General features: G+C 44.4%; 2 protein-coding genes across 6 annotated transcripts in view; both read left to right on the top strand.

Moving 5' to 3' along the window:
* TIE1 (tyrosine kinase with immunoglobulin like and EGF like domains 1) overlaps positions 1-4,274 on the top strand; it is a 55,885-nt gene extending 51,611 nt beyond the window's left edge. For all 3 annotated transcript variants that reach the window (XM_077334111.1, XM_077334112.1, XM_077334109.1), the window contains 3 exons: positions 1,353-1,449; positions 1,584-1,683; positions 2,205-4,274. In XM_077334111.1, coding sequence (XP_077190226.1) covers positions 1,353-1,449; positions 1,584-1,683; positions 2,205-2,276 — 269 coding nt within the window. In that variant the 3' untranslated portion in view covers positions 2,277-4,274. The remainder of the gene's footprint in view (positions 1-1,352; positions 1,450-1,583; positions 1,684-2,204) is intronic.
* Positions 4,275-6,806: 2,532 nt separating this feature from the next.
* Positions 6,807-22,687, top strand: part of MPL (MPL proto-oncogene, thrombopoietin receptor) — a 28,022-nt gene continuing 12,141 nt past the window's right edge. The window contains exons 1-5 of one of the 3 annotated variants that reach the window (XM_077334115.1): positions 6,807-7,052; positions 16,336-16,474; positions 16,741-16,922; positions 21,303-21,457; positions 21,595-21,751. In XM_077334115.1, coding sequence (XP_077190230.1) covers positions 6,953-7,052; positions 16,336-16,474; positions 16,741-16,922; positions 21,303-21,457; positions 21,595-21,751 — 733 coding nt within the window. In that variant the 5' untranslated portion in view covers positions 6,807-6,952. The remainder of the gene's footprint in view (positions 7,053-16,335; positions 16,475-16,740; positions 16,923-21,302; positions 21,458-21,594; positions 21,752-22,687) is intronic. The other 2 variants (XM_077334113.1, XM_077334114.1) reach the window with 2 other exon arrangements.

Here is a 22,687-nt window from a genome sequence, read left to right as displayed (position 1 = left end):
TCAGGTGGCTTTTAATGTCCTGTCAGCATTGTTATGAGACTAGATAGGGTTTTATATGTTTTATGGGGATTTTATATTGTAACCCGACACAAGTTTCTAGAGAGTGGTGGGCTAAAAATCAGTCAAACAAACAAATAAATGTTAGGCTTCCAGAGACTGCCAAAATAGTCCCCTCCTCCAACTTTGTTCACTAGAGAATTAAAGAGAAAGATATTTTCAAAGTTTTAGGCTTCCCATTCCAGTGCCTCTCTCTCCTTACATCTCATGTCAATTTCATTTGGCACTTTATTTTATGGCATGCTGCACTGAAATATCTTTTAATGCACTGGGAACACTGCTGTTTGCCTTCTCTCTGATCCCCATTTCAAATCAATATCAGCACAGAACTAAACCCTTTGAAGGGTAACAAAAGGAGGGAAAACCGAGTGAATCTGTAATCTACTGAATTATCTTTCGCTTGGAAGCAAAACAAGGGGGAAATGGGCACAAAAACTCTCTTAGAAAATCCAGGGAAACAGAGACCAGAAAGGAAACTGAGCACTTAAGTAAGGAAAATCAACGTGGAACAACAAATAAAATCCAACAGACGTTCACAGTGAAAGCAAGGAGCAACACTATGCGTAATAGGCTATGCTAGGGGAAACTTGTTTTTCCTGATTGTACCTGAAGGGGTTGTATATAATGCTGATGGAGCAGTGTTTGTGATAATAAGTAAGTCAACCACTTTCTTCCTTGGAGCAGTTTCTCAAGTCTAAAAAGGCTGGTATGCTTTTTTAAGCATAAAATATCTGCTCAGCTAAGCATTTAAAAGGCTTTAAAGTACGTTAAAGGTAAACAGCTCACCTACGGGGGGGTGAGAAGAGAAAGTGTTCAGCTGGGAGGTTGTATGTGGGTCATTTGGGCAGCACAATGGGACAGAACTCCCCCTGCAATAGAGAAACCTGCAGACACTTCTGCAGGCATCCAGAGTGTCTTACAGTGTTTTCTGTTCAGGAAAGAGAGACAGTGCCCACTCTCCAGTGTTGCCAGCCAGACCAGGAATCACCTCCTGAAGTTAGCAGATATGCCCCATGTGGGGTTGCTGTCCTTACAAGCATTATGGACAGGGGAAATCCCTATTCCGGTCCATGTAGTCCATTCAGTCCACCATGAATTTGCCACCAGCATCACCCTTTCAGTGGCTATCCTTTGTACAATGTGTGAAGAGGTATATGTTCAGAGAAGGTCAGGATTGGTGAGAACTTCAATACTGTGGCTTTTGTGCAGTGGCACCAAAAGTGCTGTGTGGGCATGCCAATGCTGGTATACTGGTAAATATAGTTTCATGTCTAATAGGATTTCTTCCTCCCTAGGAGGGACACCGTACTGTGGCATGACCTGTGCTGAACTCTATGAGAAGCTTCCCCAGGGATATCGCATGGAAAAGCCCCTCAACTGTGATGATGAAGTGTAATTCATGTGAAAGCCCTTTCCTTCCCCTCTCCAGTTGTCTCCCACTGGTGCTGACTGGTGGACCTGCATCCTTAATAGTTCTGTTTCCTCCACATCTTTGTTTTGTTATAATCCTGCTCATCCTCTTGCAGGTATGAGCTAATGCGTCAGTGCTGGCGGGACCGGCCCTATGAACGCCCACCCTTCTCCCAGATTTCGGTGCAGTTGATCCGCATGCTGGAAGCCAGGAAGGTATCACTGGCCAGTGCATTCCTGTGTAGTTAATGTGTGTGCTGCAGAAGTGTGGGGGAGAAGGTTTAGATTAGGCAAGACAACATAGCTCAACATCACCATTGGGGTGTCCCAGCTGTTGCTATCATGCCCTTAGTTGAGACTTGCCACGTTGCCAGTTATGAGGCCTCAGCCTCCTTCACTGAGGCAGGATGCAGGTGGTTGTGAGAGATTACAAGAAGCTGGATCCTGTGTCGGGCAATGCCTCCAGCGCCTGGCTGCTATGACTAGTGCCAAGAGGCACATTGGAATGGAGTTTGCTCTCAGCATGATCTCAGTGTAAAAAGAATAACTGGCTCATCATCTTTGTCTTTGTACCAGCATGCTGCACAGCCTCTTTGTGTCCAAATACCACTGCTGTCTTTTCTAGGAAGAGCTGAAAGTAAAGTGTACTGCCTGATATTTATATGCTGGTGATGATGAGGGAAGGGAAACAGCCTACTGAGGTGGCCTCTGATGTGATTTCCCCTTTCCTTTGACAGGCTTACGTGAACATGGCCTTGTTTGAGAACTTCACCTATGCAGGCATCGATGCCACAGCCGAGGAGGCATGACAGACCTGAGCACTCATCCCCCATTTGGGGCACCAACAGGATACGAAATGGAAGAGGAACCTCCTGCATGCATGCCCCAGAACATGCCTCCATTTTGCCACACAACTTAGGCTGGGCACCGGACAGAAAGAAATTTTGCTCGCAAAGGGGCTCCTGCACAAACTTGGCCCTCTTGCCAATTTCTCCTTTCCTGGCCACAAGGACACGGACAGCACATGTCACAAATAAGGCCAGGACACTCTTGCACTACAACGAGGCACAGACTTTTCAAAAATGGTGCCCATTCTACTTTTTCTCCAAGAGACTCTCAGTGGTTTATCATCTTCCCCATTTAATAGCCAAAACACTTCTGTGGGGTAACTCAGTCTGAGAGCTGGTCACTGGCCCAAGATCGGCCAGCCATTACTGGACAGATGGTCACTCTTGGGAATGAGGATTTGAACTCCAGTTTCTCCAGTCCAGTTCAATACTCCCATTGCTAAACCTTTCTTTGGATTGTTTTCCAAAGTCTTTAAACAGGTACCTTGGGTAGAATCACACAATCTGGCCAAGCATATCTCCCATGTTATAAACTGTCACACCCTTGTTTAATCAGAGGAGCAGTTTCGCTTATAAATTAAAAATGGTTAAATAATAGAAAACAAAGAGTAGGAATCAATGGACAGTTCTCACAATGGAGGGAAGTAAGCAGTGGGGTCCCACAACAATCATATTGGTGCCATGATATTTAATTTCTTAATAAATGATCTCGTAAGTATAAGGTGACGTACATCGGGACGAGAAACATCCTAACTTCAGGTATAGGCTAATGGGGTATGAACATTAAGACTGAGAGGGGGGAAGATTTGGGGGCTGTAGTAAATAGCACAATGAAAGTGTCAACCCAGGGTGCTGCAGCAGTGAAAAAGCAAGCTCTATGTTAGGAATAATTAGGAAAGAGGTTGAGAATAAAAATGTCCCTGGTCACAGTATCACAGCTGTGGTCACAGTATCATAAAAAGGACATTGCAAAGCTGGAAAAAGTACAGAGGAGGGCAACCAATTTGCTTAGGGGGTTGAAACCCCTTCCCAATGAGGAAACACTGAAGAGGATGGGACTTCTCAGTTTAGAAAATAGATGACTAAGGAGAGAACATGATAGAAATTTCTAAAATTATTGATGTGGTAGAAAGAGTTGATAAGAACAATCTCCCACTGCAAAATGAAGTGGACGGTAGTAGGTTCAGGATGAACAAAAGGAAATAGTGCTTTACACAGACAGTGATTAAAATGAGGAATTCGCTGCCAGAGGATGTTGTGATGGCCACAGGAATAAGTAGCTGTACAAGAGGATTAGATAGATTCATGGAGGATAAATCTAATAATGGCAACTAACCATGGTGACTGAGGGGAACGTCCACATTCAGAGGCACTAAGCCTCTGAATCCTAGAGCCAGAAGGCAACATCAGGAGAAGGCATCAGCATACATTGTTCTCTGACATTTGTATCCTTGATTCACAGCACCATTGTCAAGTAAGTTAGGCTGAAAGAGGATTGTTCATGGTCACTTAGTGAATTTCATGATGAGCAGGGATTTGGACCTGGATGTTCGCACTCCCAATATGATGCTCAAACTACAACAGTAGCTATCATACTATATATATAAAAAGCTGACTGTCCTTCCAACAATGTGTTGAACATTCCAAACCCTCCAATTGGCCCTCACTGGGGGACATGCCCCCATTAGGGAGAGGCACTCACCCACTGAGGGCCAGTCACAAGGCTTCCCTGACCCCCCGCTCCTCCTCCTCCACACTGACTGTTGTTCTTGTGTAATTTCTGATAGTTTGAAGCAATTCCTACAAGAACATTTCCTCATGGATGTGACAGCAGTGTAGAAAGTGCCCCTCTATCTCCTTTTCTGTCCCAGTTCATTTTTGCTTCCCAAATTTTGCCTTTAATTTGCTAACTTCACACTTGGTGCGAATTAAATCCTTCCTTTGGCATCTGCCTAATAACATTTGTTCTGACAGTCCTGACTCTCATTGACCCTCTCCAATAGCCAGCTGCAGACCCCCCCCCTCCCCCAGATATTCTGCCCATCCTCTCCATTGGCCGCCCCCTGTGAACCACCCCCTGCTTCTTCTCTTTCTTCCTAATCCTTTTTAAAATTTTTGATATATTTTTTAAAAATCAGCCATGTTACTGATATATGTTTGTGCACAAAATAAAAAGAGCGGATGGTGTCATGTCACCCATGACAACACCCTCCTTTGAAAATTTAGATTGTTAAAAAAACAGAAGAAAACAAACTGACTCCACAACTATGAAAATGCAGAGGGAGGAAAGACATGTGAAAGATCTGCTCTTAAACTCAAGCATACTGAGGGCATGAGGTGCAATCTATTAGTTGATTGTATACCCCGTATTGAGTCTGCCAAGAAAATGCTAGAGGGCATCACCCCAAGGGTCAGACATGACTTGGTGTTTGCACAGGGGATACTTTTACCTTTACCTTTATACCCTGGTCATTAGCCAGAAATAGCAAAAACATTAATTGCTTTGTCACCTACTTTCCCCTCCCCATAATTCTGGTTTGATCCTGAATCAAATAACACAGTGTAGTGGTTGGGGTATCAGATCTGAATCCTCATTGTTACTTAGAAACTCCATGATGTGCACCACACAGAGGACTCCCCCAGGCATTATGCCACACTGCCCCCTGGCTTTCTGCCACAGGCTGGCTTTCCTGATCTTTTCCAACGACCGCCCAGGGATCCTTGGGCCCGTTCTCCCCCGTTTGCCCCCAGGATTTGTGTACACAGAGGAGAGCCAAGGGGCAGGAAGTCCCTCCATTTATTTTGCCCATCAATCATTGTCACGTAGTGAAAACTCCACAATCGCCTTCCAACACCATTTGAGTGCTCCCCTCCAAGTCTGAAATAATTTTTTTTAATTACCACGATTTTGTCGTGACGAAAAACTGTTACAACAAAAACGGAGATAAAAAGGGTGCCAACCAAATGTGGTGGTGGGGGCGGGGGAGGATGTGCTGTTTTGTTACTTTGGAATCATGTTGTAATGTGATCTGACATTTATAAAAAAAAGGTTGCAAGGGTAGATGACAGAAGTGATGATCAGTGGAGGGGGAGGGGCAATGCCCAACTGGGGACAGCCCAAGTTTCCCCCTTATGCACGGCCCAGCCCCAACATACACACCAATGGATCCCGTGCAAAAAAGGGAACACTGATTTCTCTTGCTGTGAGGCAACTAAAGGCCTGAGTTAGGCCAGGCCTGGGACTGCCTTGGCCCAGGCCTGATTCCACATGCAAACAAGCAGTAATCACAGCTTGATCTCTTGTGTGGAAGACATCCATGACTGAAGCAGTCACTTTCTCTCACCTTAATCTACTTTGCAGGGTTGTTATTTTGAGGGTAAAATGGAAGAGGGGGAAACAATAGTCAGGAGAAAAGTGGGGTATAAACACTGAACAAGTGAGTTGGAATTGGTTTATTTTAAAAGGTTATTTGGTAGAAGGTAAGTTATTTTAGCAGAACTATCTGTACTTTAAAACAAAATCTTGTGTGCTATTTTTATTTTGCTGATTGTTTTATGTTTTTGCATCTTCTTGTTGCTTTATTGGGTGTCAGGGATATCTTATGAGTAGGGAATCTTCCCACAATGTGTTCACTGCAGATCTCCCTAGCTTGTATCCTTGTTGGCATTAGTTAAATTTGCGAAGAGGAGCAAAGCACCAGGATGCTTAAAAGAATGAAATAGTTTGATTAAGAAGAGATCTAACTTTGTATAGAAAGAGAGAGCAGAGAAACCTAACTGACTGTCTATCTATGCTGATCATTCTGTCTGTTAATTCTGGAGGCAAGCAGGGAGGAAATATGCTCAAAGGAGCAGGAAGTCTCCAGTGAGCCAATCAGGACATTGGAGGGCAGTATTTGAAAAATTCCAGGAAGTTCCTAGTCTAACTGTGCTAAATAGACATCTTCTCCAATGCCCCTGCAGGGCACTTTTCATATTCTGTTCAATAATGCATACTGCAAATCTCACATCTTCCAACAGTCCTCCTAGTGGGTGGTTACTAACTAGTTTTAAGTACAAATTGTCGAACCAATCTCAAGTGACTCTGGCCGCACTTTATCCATGCACCAGGAACACAAGCAACATATTCTCACCCCACTCTCTTCCCCAGCTAGTAGCCCACAGGATTGGCCTGCTGGCAAATACCATCAGTGAGTAAGAGGGAGAATGTCTTCCCTCCAAATGGTGGTTACAATTGTTCCTAATTCTTATGGACTGTAAGGCCAGCTTCTCCCTAGTCCTCCACGCCATCCTATCCGGGGACAAGGAATGTTTGTTTCCTGCCCAAGAGGCCTGTCCTCAGACAGTACCACAAGGATAGGACACGCTGCCTATCTGATAGAAACAGTCTCCCGGCAGGGCTGCCGCTATCACAGAACATGCCATGGTGGTTTGGGTTGGGGAAGTGGTGGGGCTAGGGCTTTTACCCAGGCTTCCTGAGCAGCTGGGCGGACACTTCCCAGATAAGTTTCCCTCAAAGAGGTCCAGCAACAAAGGCTCAGAGCCCTCACTGCCTCCTGAAGCCAGCAGTCATGCTCTGCTAGGAGTGGAGGTACATGGTGCAACCTTGGGTCTGATCACAAGGCTCCACAACTAACATGGCAACCCATCTGCAGTCTGGGGAACCACTTACTGTACTTGCTGTTCTCCTGCTTGCCTTTTGGCCTATGTTGAACTCTGTCCTCATCACTCAGGAAGGTAAGATTACAACTGGAGCATCCCTGGGTTGGAGGGGGGGGGGGAGAAAAATAGAGATGCTTTGTTTATTTGATTTTATATGCCCCCTCCCCATAAGCAGGCTTGAGGCAATTTATAATAATATACAATAATAAAATGCAGTTTAAAACCAAATTTAAAATTTTAATCTAGAATAAAGTAACCTAAAGCAGACAGAAAGGGTCCCCCTCCCCTCCCCTCCCCATCCGCCTAAGCATGAATCTTAGTGCCTCATTGTGGCTCTAAACCCGTAACATATGACTGTAACAAAGGCAAATGAGCACCCTTGCAGATTAAGGGTGTGAGGGGAAAGTGGAATGGGATTGTAGCCAGCCAGCACGGAGTAGCGTTGTTAAACCCTGATCCAAAATGCCCTCCTCTGCAGCTCTCTTAATATCTCTGAGGTATTTCTCTGACACATCCACATCATCATTAGCACAACAGGAAAGAACATCTCAAGGGCTGGGATTGGTAAGTGTTTGGACATGCTTTGATTAGCAAACTTTTGAGGAATGGAGAAATCTCTTTCATGGATTGCTCCAGGAGACTGTCCAGCAGGTTTATTCAGGATTCATCCTTCATCTATATATTTCCCCACAAGAGATTGGCACCAACGCACCAAGGTGGGGAAAGTATGGAGAGACGTTAAGCATAGGGTACATGCAATTTATCATTGATCTAAAACAATTGAAAAGATGGAAAGACAAATAATAATTAAGATTAATTTATTTGGCACCACCACTTTCAGTCAGGGACAGATGAGATTCATCAGGAAATGGTGTCTGATTTATGCTTCTCCTCCTTCAGAGCCATATCCCAGTTATCTACATCCTTTTTTTCAATTAAACCCACAGGAATCCCAAAGACAACTCACAAACGGGAGGAGTATTTCATGCGGCCTTTGCTCCAAAACATGTCTCCTATCTTACTTTGCTCCCAGTAATGCACAGTAAATAACTGCAGAGTTCCTTTAAAAAAATGGTTTCTATCCATATATATATTTTAAAAAAAAGCCTGTGGTTCTAATTACAAGCTTATTCTAGCTCTAGACCTTGTCTGCTCTTTACATAAAGAAAGGCATTTAAGTGATGAGTTCTTTTGACTAATCACATTTATGACTATATTACAAGAACCACAATCAGATAAATTATTGCTTAGCCTGTGAAAATATTCACATGAGGGATAGGTAATTATAACTTTAAATTTCTCCTGGGTAAGGTGTTACGTATGATGTTACCATTCAGATTTCTTAGGTCCTCAGTGGTGTGCAATAGTTCGGTATGAACCCTATATCCAGTCCTTTTCACCCTTTGCAGAAGTTTATCCCCCTCCCCCCCCCCCCGCCACACACACACACACACACACACACACACACACACACACACACACACATGCTTTTTCTTTGTTCCCGTCGGACTTACAATTCTGTCCTTTGTCACTGATATCATTCTGTTTTAATTTTTTGTACTCTTTATAACTGGAATTTCTTCTTTGACAATTCTCTCATGAGCCAAAAAAAAGAAAAAGAAGAAGAAGAATAAAAGAAAAAAGGAGCAATTCCTAGAGGGGTTGGATGTCTCAGGAGAAATTAGATGGTATCTGGAACAGAAAGTGCATTTATAAATGCCAGTCTGCCAGTTATGTAATCTACTATAGCCCAAAGTTCAACATTCAGTATGAAAGCCAGTTTTATCACTGTTGTAAAATTACTAATACTGGGAGTCTTATGGGAGCTAGCACATCTCTGTTGCCTCTTCTGAGGTCCACTGGATAACAGCTCAGATTTTTTGGCTACTGGGAAAGAGAAAGATTACCTCTTTGGATTCCGTCCTACCATATCTGGGGAAGACTGTGTTTTTTGCTTTAACATCCTATGGAAATATGCACCACAAGTGCTGTAAATAGATTGGATACAGCCATGAAATTAGGAGCTGAAAAATCATTATTTCCATCTGATAAGGATGCATCATCAAAAATATTTATGGTTAAGAATTGTATCAGCATAGCTAGCCTATATGATGCCTGGGGTGGATAATTTTTTTAACACCACTCTCCTGTTTTGTTTGCTTATTTTGACATCCAATCACAACTGACTTATGGTAATCCATGAAAAATTTATTTAAATCTAAGTCCATATAATATAATTTATATATCATATCATATAAATAAATAAATAAATAAATAAATAAATAAATAAATAAATAAATATGTAATCATGCCAGTAAAAAAAAATGCAAATTCCAACATGCTGTTCCATCATGAAAGCCAGTATGGTGCAGTGGTTAAAACGTTGGGCTAGGATCTGGAAAATAATAATTATTATTAAATAACAATAATAATAAATGTATAGCCTGCCTTCCTCCTAAAAAGGAGGGTTACATTAAAATCCCTGTAAAACCCACCCCTAAAACAGCATTAATCCCAAAAAATCCTAAAATAGCAGAATTCCTCCTACCTCCCACAGTCATCTGACAAGGAATGCACTAGATGTTATAGCGAAGCCTGCAGGGACCCTGTTGATCTTGTTAACCCTATCTCAACCATAGACCTGGCGGAAGAGCTCCCTTTTACAGGCCCTGAGGAACTTTGCCAGATCCATCAGGGCCCTCAGCTCTCCCGGGAACTCCCAAAAAGGCCCTGGCCTGGATCAAGGCCAGGCATATCTCTCTGGGACCAGGGATCACTAACAGATTAGTACCCACCGAGTGGAGCACCCCATGAGGGGCATAAGCAGACAAGCAGTCCCTCAGATAAGCTGAGCCCAAGCCACAAATGGCCTTAAAGATCAAAATCAAAACCTTGAACTTGATCTGGGCTAGAACTGGCAGGCGGGCAGGTGGGAAGGCAGGAGGGTAGGAGGGATGGCAAGGTGTTCCCTTCCCAAATCTACTTGCCCATGCAACAGTCAGCCAGAGACTTTACTTTCAGTGAAACGAGAGGAGAAAAAATAAGTGGGGGTGGGGACAAGGGAGGAGGAAAGGCAGCCGGCACTGAAGACACTGGATTCAAGGGAAGGCTTTTGTTCAAGGGTATGCTAATTGCAGGAGCCAATAAAACACTGCGTGCATCCACCATTTGGTGGCAGAGGGGCTGGGTCAAGAGATCTGGTTGGCATGCTAACCTCCCCTATGATCAAAGGAGCCGCAACCTGTACCTGGGCAAAGTGTTTGCCTACCTTTCTGGACCAAAATAGCACCGGGGGGGGGGGATGGGGTGAGCAGATGCACCAGTGAAGGCACATCTCTCTTTCTGGAACATTCACACATTCTGGACTGACTTAGGAACCCTTTCCCATGTGTGCAGGTTGGGAAAGAAGGATGATGGATATTTATGGAAGGAAAGGGTGGCCATAGTAGGCAAGCAAATCAATTGGGGTAAGCAGGACTTGCACACCTGATCCTTGCCCCTGTGAGCAGAGGATGATGGTGACTGCCCCTGTGGGCAGAGGATGGCACCACACAATACCCATCCAGACTCTGTGGCCCCAAGGAAGGGATGGGGGACACTCAGCCAAAGGCCGCTGGCTCCTCCACCACCGCCCACGGGGAAGGTGGTGGGAAGTCAAGTGACAGGATGGGCCAGGATGTGGGCAGCATCTCTGGGATGGCTACAGGGTTCAGGGGGGGGCATCACCAAGCCCCCCCTTGCCCCGGGCACCAAAATAGTCAGGTACACATCTGATGGCATGGAAGTATGCTAGGTGACTGTGGAGCAGTCACATTACACTCAGTTTAACCATGACCTAGATCCCATCACATCTCAGAAGCTAAGAAGGGCCAATGGGGAGGCAGGGAATGGCAAACCACCTCTGAACAACTCATCTTGAAAATCCTACAAGATTGCCATAAATCAGCTGTGTCTTGATGGCATTTTGAAGCCTAAGAGTTGACCATCACCGACACCTACAAGTCACTTTTGAGAGCTATGAGTCTCTTTGTTCTAACTTTTACTAACTAACACTAGCCAACTTTTACTAACTAACACTGGTGGAAGCCTAGAAGCACCAGTGTGAAGTACAGTGCCCAGCAAACCCAGTGACTTCTGTTTATAATATTAAAAATATTTCCTACTATATACTCTGGTTTCTCTTCCAATCTCTCTTTGTTAAACATGAGATGTCAGGTATCAGACAAATATCTGATGACACAAGCATTAACTCCAGAAATCCTTGTTAGTCTCTAATGTGCTACTGGACTCAAATCTAATTCTTCTGCTTCAAACTAACACAACTACCCTCTGTAACTATCCCTTCCTTGAAAACTGAAACCAAACAAGATTTATTTCCCCAAAAGAAAAGACCCAATCCAAGAGGCATCATTGTCACAGTTTCTGGGAACATCCGTTCAAATACAGTTGCCTCTGTTACAGGATGCTTGGTTTGGAATTTCCCAGGATTCTGGGCAACGTAACATAATTTTATGATTCACTAGTAGCATCATGGCTAGAAACTGTTGTTGGATCTCTTGTTGACAGATCTTTAAATCCCTATAGCCAGTGGCCATCACTGCAACCACTGACAATTTCATTCCTCAATGAGTAAAGAAAGACTTTTTTTTTTACAAGAATATAATGTGAATCTCCAAAATCAGGATCCAATACTAGGAAAGACCTCATTGTACCATGCTTTCATATCTTGCTATGACTCCAGAGGTGGGAACTGGATCTTACAGACTGCTGGTCTTGCTCCTCCTTCTTGGGAAGGGGGGATGATCTACTGAAATCACAGACACATATCTAACCTACTTTTAGATGCCCCTAACATATCCCCAGGGCTGCCAAGAGCTACTACGGGTTCCTGGAAAAAGATTGTATCTGAGCTGCCCCATATGACTCTGATCCAAACCAAATATTATAACAAAATGAACAAATCACACACAGGTCTTCCTCAAGCTGTGTTCAGGGGTAAGTGCCTCCCCCCCCGCCCTGAACACTGCTGCTGAATCATCATGTGAATGTGTGTGAGATTTCTTTTTGCCTCCTGAAATCATATTATTTACCTAGATTCCTGTTTCCTGCAGGAGTCCAAAATAGATGGCATTGAAGATATTGCTGTATTCAGACACATTTCTGCACTCTCAAAAACAATTCAGGCAAAAGCACATCTCATAAACCAGTTTATTACAAGAAACACCCCTGCAAGGCACTCCTAGTGAGTAATACTGTAGCAAAGAATCTGCACATTCATTTGGGCACTGGCCAAGAGCATTTACTTACCCAGTCGGTTTTCAGAAGGCTCATGCATTGCTTGACTCTGACTCATGTAGAATCGTGTCCATAGAAGTGGTTTGTGCGAACCCAAACATGAAGTGCTGAAGCACATTGCTGAAGTGCTGAAGCCAGCTGTCCCCTCCATTGGCCATCAGAAAACTTTAGGGATACCAAACTCCTTGGAAACAAGCACCTGTTTGCTAAAATGCTGCAACTTGGCTGCAAGTCTTGAGGTGGTAGGTGTGCTGTTGCCCCTATTACTCAAGCACGGGGGGAAAGTGATGCTCTGATTCTCCTCCCTGTTTCCAACCCTGCCCCTCCATGTCTTGCTAGTATATTTTATTATGTAGATATTTAATTATTGATTCATGAGGGTAAGTAAAAAAGTATTGCTACTAGGGTTCCAGTACATACAAGCAAGAGTTTATTCCAAATATATTGATTTTCTCAAAGGACAAAAGGACAATCATGGGGGCTTATTCTGAAGAAATTGTAAGAAAATTAAAACCTGCATTGTTGAGAAAAAGGCCAGGAAAGTTGCACAGAGGAATTTTCCCCCAACATGACAATAAACCTGTTCATTCTTTGAGGGTAGCAAGAGCAGCAGTCCAAGAATTTTGTTGGGAAACTCTCCTCCATCCATCCTGCAGTCCTGATCTTGCCCCTTCAGACTTCTTTTTGTTCCCAAAACTCAAAATATTTGTAAATCAAAGAGCCCAGAATTCTTTGGGGAAGGGTTAGAGAGATGGAAATATTGTCTTCAGATGTGTATAGAGGATATGCCAAGAAACAATACCTTTACTTCTTTTTTGTTTTGTTTAATACAGATTTTTACCTGATGTAGCAATGTTTTTTTTTACTTCCCCTTGTATAGGAGGCTTTATAGGTTACAGTAAGCAAAAAGACTTACTGTAGTCTTACTCCCTGCCCCCAGGAGTTTACAGTCTAAAGTTTGATAGCAGAAGTGCAGAGGAAATGAAGACAAAGGCAAACTGTACATGCAGCTTGAATAGTCATGATTAATTTCCATAAAGGATGAGAAATATGAGATCTTTGTAATCTAATATAATCCAGTTCTCAGCATAGTGCTTTTTTAAGTGCCACCCCTTTTGCAATCATGAGCACTGAAGATTTTAAAAATTAATCTTGTTCCCAATTTTTTTTGGGGGGGGGAGACTTTAGAGAGGCCTGCTTTGTGGGTTACCTGTTGGGGAATTCTCTTTTTTTTAATGCCTGGATGATTTAACACCTATTCGTTGCTTCAGATAGTTTGCTTAAAACAAACAAATCCATCCTGGGAGAAGGTAGAGAAAGGCGGATGCAAGGATTACCACTGGAGGCAGAGGTAGTGCTACTTCGGCTTCACACACTTCCTTGGCGTGTGGCTTGCTGGTTGCTTTCCTCTGGCTAGCACTACATAGTTTGGGGAATCCACTTTATGCAATTCCCCAGCTAGCACTTTAAAATAGAGGATGTAGCTATTAGTTTGCTGCTGGGGCACTGGATGCTGACAATGTTGTGTAAAATGCCAAAAATATGGCATCTGCATAAGGTAAGCATTTCACTATTATCCGTTTACGGAATGGCCCATAGTTTTCTTTCTTATCTTGCTTCCTTAACACTTGCATTGTGGATGCTATCTCCCTGGAGCAGGAAACTTTCTCTTCCCTCCATCCACAGGAACCTGCCGCGAAACCACATGCCTATTTGGGGATATTTGTTTATGACAAAAGGCTCTTCCATTGTACGACACACATGGTAATATGGGATGCTGCAGATGGATCCTCCTTTTAGTCTATCTATATAAGTCCTTACTGCACTTATATGGAGCTAAGTATGGAGCTAAGTCCTTACTGCACTTAGCTCCATACATCCAAGTTAAAGAGAGTGGACTTTTAGGGGCAGAACTGCTTGTACAGGTGACTTATAGAGACTAATATGTAGTAGTACACACAGTTGTTCTAAACAAAGACACTTTATACAGTAAAAGGTATAGTATTTGGAAAGAAGCACATTTTAATGCACACATCTGTAAACCGCTCTACAGAGCAGTAAAAATAAAGCCCTAAGGGCTGTGTGGGTGGAGAAAGGGCAGGGCCTGTCCATGATAAAGACTCGGAGGGGCCAATCAGGAGCCGCAAAGCCCCTCCGAGTGCCACCGAGTGATTGGCCCCTCCGCGTGCCACTCGGGGGCCAAGTGGCCAATGGGTACGCACACATAGTGTGCCTCCCAATTGGCCACTTGCCCCGCCCTGGACTGCCCACACAGATGGTTCGCCACTGGGAAAGGAGCAGTGCCGCCACGTCGCAGACACAGCGGCCCTGCTCCTTTCCCGGCGGCGAAGCAGGGACCTTGCCTGGGGAGGGGGATGCCAGGAAAGGAGCAGGGCTCCCGCATTGAAGACGTGGCGGCCCTGCTCCTGTCCGCCCGCCGAGGCAGGAGCCTCGCAAGGGTGGGGGCCTTCCCGAGCTTCCCAACCAGCCTTACCCCCAGGCCGCGATTGCGTCCCTGGCCACCGCTACTGCGGCCAGCCACCCGCCATCGCTGGCCTCCTGCCCAGCCAGCCAGGATGCCTGCTGCCACAGCGATCAACAAGGTCAGCCCCCCCCCCGGCAGGTTGGCATCCAAACACCCCAAGATACAATGCTGTGCCCTCTCTTGGTATATATAACTTCAAGGAACTTGTCTCAAACATGCTAAATGGCTCTAAACCATGAAACTCATATCGTCCCAGCATCTCCTTCCTAAGAAATTAGCTTCATCTCCTTTGATTTCTTTATGAATATAATTGGTATCTAGCATCTTCAACAATAACTGTCTTCATCAGCAACTAGTTTGTCAGCAGCATAGTATTTCTGCCAGAAGCCCTAAGATGAATCAGGCTATTTATGCCTTATTTGGTGCAGTGTCGTCTTATTTAGCGTACAGTGCTTTTTATATCCCAGTAAAATAAGCAGCAGCATATAAACAGAATAACCTTCAAGCAGGTAATTGTAGTTCTCACAAGTGGCAGCTAACAGTGCATGGTTGTGGTTTTACGTAAGTAAACAATCTCATGGCATTTGCAGTTACCTGGGAAATTTCCTGCATGAATCAGCCATAAATGCCTGCGCCAAAGTATTATTTTCCCTTCTTGATCGAATTGTTTTGAATAAGCACATCTGTATGAAAAGTACACTAAAACATAAAATCCTAGTTGCCCTCAAAACATTCATTTATCTCCCTCTCACCTCGATTTTTGGTCAATTCTCCAACTGAATGGAGTTAGACAAAAATTCATCATGAACTGATTTTTGAATGGCTCCACTCTTACTGTTTCCTACTTTTACTTTAAATACACTTATTAACCAATGAGACAGATATAGCCAGTGGCAGAAGTCTTCATTAGCTAGAAGACTTATTAACCAATGAGACAGATATAGCCAGAAGGCAGATACCAAGTTACGCAAAGATCCTAGAAACTGGTCTGCCAGTTGGACATGTCAGCTATCTATTACCGTTTATGCATTGGAGGTTTCATGCTGGGCTGCAGGCTAGAGTTTTAGTCATGGCAGGTTGACCCACCTCTTTCTGCACCCACATGGGGGAGCATTTGTCCTGGTGCACGACATCCGCCTCTGATTTGTGCTCCTGCACAGGACCTGGGGCAGTGAAGTTCCCAGTGCATAAACGGTCTATGTGATCTGCTGTGACAAAGACTTTCTCATTCAAAGACAGAATCACAGAATCATAGAGTTGGAAGGGGCCATACAGGCCATCTAGTCCAACCGCCTGCTCAACGCAGGATCAGCCCAAAGCTGACATTTTCTTCTTTACATATAAATATAGAAGATATAAGTACAAACCCCTGTTTGTCTTGCCTTTGCTCCTCCTTTCCGTCCTAGGTGAGAAAGGCTGTTATCCTCACCTGGTTTTGCATCTCAGAGCAAAGTATAGGCTTCTGCAGACTCTGGCTTATTTTCAACTGCGCCTGGGCATTTATGACTGAAACTTCATTTACTGTCAACTGTAAGACTGCTGAGAGCACATGCCTTGTTTCTTTCTCTCTCCACACAGAGGTTGCTATTCTGGCACAATCACCTAAGGATGTCTTCTGCTTTTCTCGGACTTTTGAGGATCTCACCTGTTTCTGGGATGAGCCTGCACTGGCAATGCAGGTGGAAAGGAATTATCGCTTTTTCTACATGTACAAAGGGTAGGAGGCCCTTAAAATGACTCATAAATTTATCAATTGACCAAATTGCTGGGGAAGGAAAGCCACCCAAATAGCTGTCAACCCAGATTCTGGCTCTCTGTAGATGGAGGTGAGGCTGGAAGAAGGGAACTGTATCTATAGTGGGGAGGGGGGGAAATGGTGATTTGAAATTCCCCAATTCCTTCAGAGAGGGTCAGGAAAAGGTACAGGAGGAAGATCTGCAGTTCTGCCTGTGATCCTCTGATTTTTACCATTCATCCCCACAGAGAACAGCACAGAGAATGCATGCTGAGCTCAGAGAGGCAGAATGATGGAAGCTGGCGCCATATCTGCCTCTTTCCCAGTGACCACAATAGTGTCAGACTCTTCATAGAGCTCTATGTTGAGGTGCTAGACAGCTTTACCAATGAAACCATACTATCCCAGAATCTCTCCGTAGAAACTGTTGGTAAGTCTTCCTTCAACTTGGGAAACAAAGAAATGTGGGGCAGGTGAAGGCCTTTTTAGAGCATGCAGGAGCCTGTATGGTATCCAGTACCACACAATGCAATGATGTTCAAACACTGATGGAAGCTACTGCCTAGCCAAATTTCACACTAGTAGACACTGTTCAAACTAATGATATTAGTGTTGCTCTTGATTATAGTGCGGCCATGTTGTTTGCAACCCAAACCATATTTAAATGGAACATGGCAATTGTACAAATTCAGTTTAACTATTACAACTACGAATGCTTTCTGACAAAGTGACCATCTTCTGTACATAGAGATTCTTTGTCTAAATTGAGATTGTGCCCCAAAGTTCTTTTGATAGCTTAATCCCTCTCCTTCCCCCTAACCTGAGGTCATTATCTGTATTTTGTTTTATTGGTGGGAAGCAGCAATTCTGGCAATATTTTTAGCATGTCTGATACTATATCTAAGTGACCATCCCACTATTCCTCTTTGGCTGAAAGCAGTGTGACCTAATTGCTAGTGGAGTTTTAACTATTTATGTCCGTAAATCCTTTTGACTGTATATTTTTCAATACAATAAATAAACAGGAGGGTGTATTAGTGTGACTGTCTATTATAATGCTTTCGTTTTCCTTTATTTTCCTGTGGAGCATTCATGCATCTCCCAGGTTTTCCTCAGCTTTTCTCTGATCTTTCTCAAGCCTGCTTTGCTGCACAGTTTTGAGGTGGTTGCAGTTAAGTCACATAGTTAAAAACTACATAACATACAATCAATAAAAAGAATTTAAAAACCAATGATTATAAAAACCAAATCAGTTATAGTCATTGCTGATGCTTTCAAATGCAATATTCTACCTGCTGATCTCTTCCTGAGATTCTTGCATGGGTGGGGGGAGGGGAAGTGTGTTTGTATATTTGTGTGGAAGGGGAACTTGGTAGATGCTGCAGCCTCATTGGCCCCAAGATAACATCTGGTGGAAGAGCTCCATCTTGCAGGCCCTGTGGACCTGAGTTAGTTCCAACAGGACCCTCAGCTCTTCCAGGAAGTCATTCCACCAGGTAAGGGCCCAAACATACCTCTCTAGGGCCAGGAGGAATTGACAGAGTGGAGGTCTGTTTACATGGCATAGTCAGTCAGGCAGTCCCTCAGGAACGCTGGGCCCAGACTACAAATGGTTTTACTCTTCAAAATGGTTTTATTCTACAACATTTAAATGATATATATGATATACACTGATGTATATAGATATAAATGTGAAGTGTCCCATCTTGAATGCTGTTGTACATTTTGATTAATAACCATTTCAGTAATTACTAAATTTAGTAAATACTGGTATGATAAAAAGAGACACTAGAGGGCAGCAGAAAGAAGGCTGTGTAAACTTTTTCCATCTTCCAATTTAATCGAGTTGTTGAGGGACTTGCTGTCCTGGGCTGAATCGGAACTAGGATGGTGTACCTGGAAGCGCATACTCAGGTGGCCAAAATGCCCAGCTGATTCCTGCATTTCTGCCTCATATGGAGACATCAAAAGGACTGAGAGTGCAAACTGTACAGCTGATGCCACCAATGTAGATTGCTTCCCATATCTATTCAGCATACGGCATGCTAGTCCAGCCAAGCAACTCCAAGATAAGAGAATTTGACTGAGGACCTTGGTAGATTGCCACTGGCACAATGTGTTCAAGTTTCACTTCAAGAATTGCTCTCCTCTGCTGATGAGGAAGACCTACTGCCTGGAGAATCTACATCTACTTACAGTTTCCTCCTGGGGCTGCAGTGGTAACTAGGCCTTGATGGTAACGCCTGGATTGCTGGGGCAGCTTTTTAGGCTGCAGAGGGCTTAAGGGCACTGTCTGTTTAGGGGCCCTGCTCAGGGTGTAAAATATTTTAATTTGTTTGTGGTTAATTGTTTTTAATTTGTTTAATGGCAGAGTCTGCATTTCTTGTTTTTAAAAAATTCTGTCAGAATTGTTCAGACCCCTCTAGCCAGCTCTGCTTCTCTGCTCCTTCTCTGCTCCTAACACTGGGTTACAGGAGGGAAGGGAAGGAAGGGGTCTGCATGAGAGGCTGATCCTTCTCCAGATGGGTCATCAACCTGTGTGAGAGGCAGTGCTGGGGGGGCCTAGTTTGCATCCCCATCCTGGGTGAGAGCAGGAAAAAGTTCTTCTCTTGTCCAGGTGTTGGATATTTCACAATCTGAGTGAGCAGAGCCTACATTGTTTAGCCAGAGGGGACCTGTCATTAGAGACTCATGTGGTAGCAGTGGCCAGGAGTGCCTAACTCCATCCCTGAATGGTTTGCTAGCTTCTGCCTTTCATAGAATAGAATCATAGAATCATAGAGTTGGAAGGGACCTCCTGGGTCATCTAATCCAACCCTCTGCACTATGCAGGATACTCACATCCCTATTACTCATCCATTGTACCCTGCCACCCCCTTAAGCCTTCACAGAATAGCCCTCTCTGTCAAATAGCTATCCAGCCTCCGTTTAAAAATTTCCAAAGTTGGAGAACCCACCACCTCCCGAGGAAGCCTGTTCCACTGAGAAACCGCTCTAACTGTCAGGAACTTCTTCCGGATGTTTAGATGGAATTTCTTTTGAATTATTTTCATCCCATTGGTTCTGGTATATCCCTCTGGGGCAAGAGAGAACAACTCTGCTCCACCCTCTATATGGCAACCTTTTAAATATTTGAAGAAGATTATCAAAAGATGGTTATCAAATCCCCTCTCAGTCGTCTCATCTCCTGGACAGGGATAACTTGGCCATGGTAATCCATGCCCTGATAACCTTTCTCTCAAAAGTTAGCTTGAAACTCAACATCAAGAAAACAAAGATCATGGCATCCGACCCTCTCAATTCCTGGCAAATAGATGGGGAAGAAATGGAGATAGTGACAGATTTTATTTTCCTGGGCTCCAAGATCACTGCAGATGGGGACTGCAGCAAAGAAATTAAAAGATGCTTGCTCCTGGGGAGGAAAGCTATGGCAAATCTAGACAGCATCCTAAAAAGCAGAGACATCACCCTGCCAACAAAAGTGTGTTTAGTCCAGGCTATGGTATTCCCAGTTGCAATATATGGCTGCGAAAGTTGGACCATAAGGAAGGCCGAGCGTCAAAGAATTGAGGCTTTTGAACTCTGGTGCTGGAGAAGACTCTTGCGAGTCCCTTGGACTGCAAGGCGAACAAACCAGTCAGTCCTAGAGGAGATCAGCCCTGACTGCTCCTTAGATCCTGAAGATGAAACTCAAATACTTTGGCCACCTCATGAGGAGGAAGGACTCCCTGGAGAAGAGCCTAATGCTGGGAGCGATTGAGGGCAAAAGAAGAAGGGGACGACAGAGAATGAGGTGGCTGGATGGAGTCACTGAAGCAGTAGGTGCAAACTTAAATGGACTCCGGGGAATGGTAGAGGACAGGAAGGCCTGGAGGATCATTGTCCATGGGGTCGCGATGGGTCGGACACGACTTCGCACCTAACAACAACAACAAAAATTAAAACTAATAACTCAAGTTCCCCACACACCAAGCCATCTTCATTCTGTTACAGTAATCCAAGCTGGAAGTGACCATTGCATGGATCTCTGTAGTGAAGTCTTTTGGGAGGGCACTAGTAGCTTTGCTTGGCACAGGTGGCTAAATGCCAGGCGAGCTACCTTTGTGATCTGAGCTGCCATGGAAAGGGAGGCATCAGAGATCACCCCCAAATTCCTGATGATGTGCGAGATTGTCAGTTGCACAATGTCAAGACAGGGAAGGCGAGCTTTCTTTTCTGGTCCCTTCTTTCCCAGCCACAGGTTCTCCATCTCTGAGGGATTAAGCTTCAGATTGCTCTGTTGGAGCCACAGTCACAGCCTCCAGACACCTGGCCAGCAAAACTGGGGATGTATCCAGCTGACCACCCATCAACAGATAGAGCAGGATGTCATCAGCATACTGATAACCAGCTCTATCGGAGGGGGTGCATATAAATGCTAAACAGCCTGCTGAACTTGGACTTTGATTTGCTGTTTCAGACCAACCCAGCAACCCACCTGAATCTATCCTCAGGAATTTCTAGTATGGCCTTTTCTCTTTGTTGTACACATCTGGTTTCATTAATATTAATTTCGCCTCTCTTCATGTCTGGCGATCCATTTCACGCCTTTCTGGTGGCAGGATCTTGCCATAGATCAAACGAGTCATACCTAGATTGTGACAAATCTCTCAGATGTTTAGCCTGTCATTTGTTAGACAGGATGCCAGATACACCCACCGGAGGCCACAGCAGGATCCTTCCCTGTTCAGTGACCCCTCCCTCAACCTTCACTGCCTGCGAACAGGAACAGAAAGAATTTTGATTTTTATCTCCTTTTGTTTGTTTGTAGGTCTCATTTCTCCACCGGAGAATATAACTGCTGATTGGCCCAGAGTGGCAAGACAGTTGCATGTGACTTGGGATCCCCCACGCCTCAGCTATGTGGAATTCTTGGCCTATGAGGTTCTTTATGGTGTTGAAGACTCCTGGCAGCCCCCTTCCATGGTATAGCTTTTGCAGGGAAGCATGACTGGTGTGCAAAGATTCCCTCTGCCCAGAAGCTCCAATAGGAGCTTTCACTGGGGCTGGTGAAAGAAAGGTCTTTGTCCATTCTTACTCTTGCTTGGCTCTGTCTCTTGCAGATTGAAGTTGGGAACAGCCAGACATGCAGCCTCACTGATCTTCTCCCAGGGCAGCAGTACCACATCCAGCTGCGCACCAAACCTGATGGCCTGTCCCTTGATGGGCTCTGGGGACCCTGGTCTCCATCAGTGTTAGCAGAAATACCCCATCTCCCTGGTGAGTGTGCTACTGGCCGGGAAGCAGCTAGCTAGAGACCTCAGTGGTCTATCATGGAGGAATTTGTTTAGAACTTCAAAAAGAATACAATATGGCCTCGATTAACCCCCCCCCCTCAAAAAAAAGAAAACTAGAGCAATTTGATGTGCTAGATCTGTGGAACCAACTTCTTTATTTAGGACTATAAAGGTTGATGCTATATTTTGTGTACTTATGGAGAGGCTCAAAGAAACTAAAGATAAAAAACACTTTGCACATGAAATTTTTCTACAATGAAAAAGCATAAAACCCACATTGAGATCATTGCATGTTTCATCCTGCCCCCGCCCAGTATTTGTCTACTTTATTTAGAATATTTCAATGCCACCCTCTCCAGGAAACATGCTCAAGGCAGCTTATGAATAGGTGGCTCCCAACTGAGTGTTCAACATCCTGGGACCAAAGCACACATGCGGGTTTTTAACAAATTGAGGCCTGGTTCCCTGGACACAGCAGCTGTAGGAATGGCTGTATGAACCAAATGGACTTGGGATGCTGCTGTTGAGGGAGGAAGGGCCTCTCCATCGCCCTCAGTTTTCCCCACACAGAAACAGCACTGGTCTCTATCAAGCGTCCTGTGTAATTTGTAGCTTGGCCCTCTGCTTGCAAACAGTTTAGAGAGGGGACTGGGACTAAACTCCACCTTCAAAATGGCTAAGTTCTGAATTCCCTCCAAACCCTTTAACTTGGGTTGCCAGCTCCAGATTAGGCAATACCTGGATATTTAAGGGGCGGGTCCTGAGGTCAAGGTTTGGGAAAGGAAAGAAATTCAGTGATGCCACAGAATCTACCTGCCAAAGCTGACATTTTCTCCAGGTGAACAAATCTCTATTGCCTGGAGATCAGTTGTAATCCCAGAAGATCTCCAGCCACCACTTGGAGGCTAGGAGCCCTCTC

Source organism: Paroedura picta, chromosome 4 (genome assembly GCF_049243985.1).
Source record: "Paroedura picta isolate Pp20150507F chromosome 4, Ppicta_v3.0, whole genome shotgun sequence".
Taxonomy (NCBI): Eukaryota; Metazoa; Chordata; class Lepidosauria; order Squamata; family Gekkonidae; genus Paroedura; species Paroedura picta.
The sequence above is the reverse complement of the archived record's forward strand: the minus strand, read 5'-3'. Positions and strand labels throughout refer to the sequence as shown.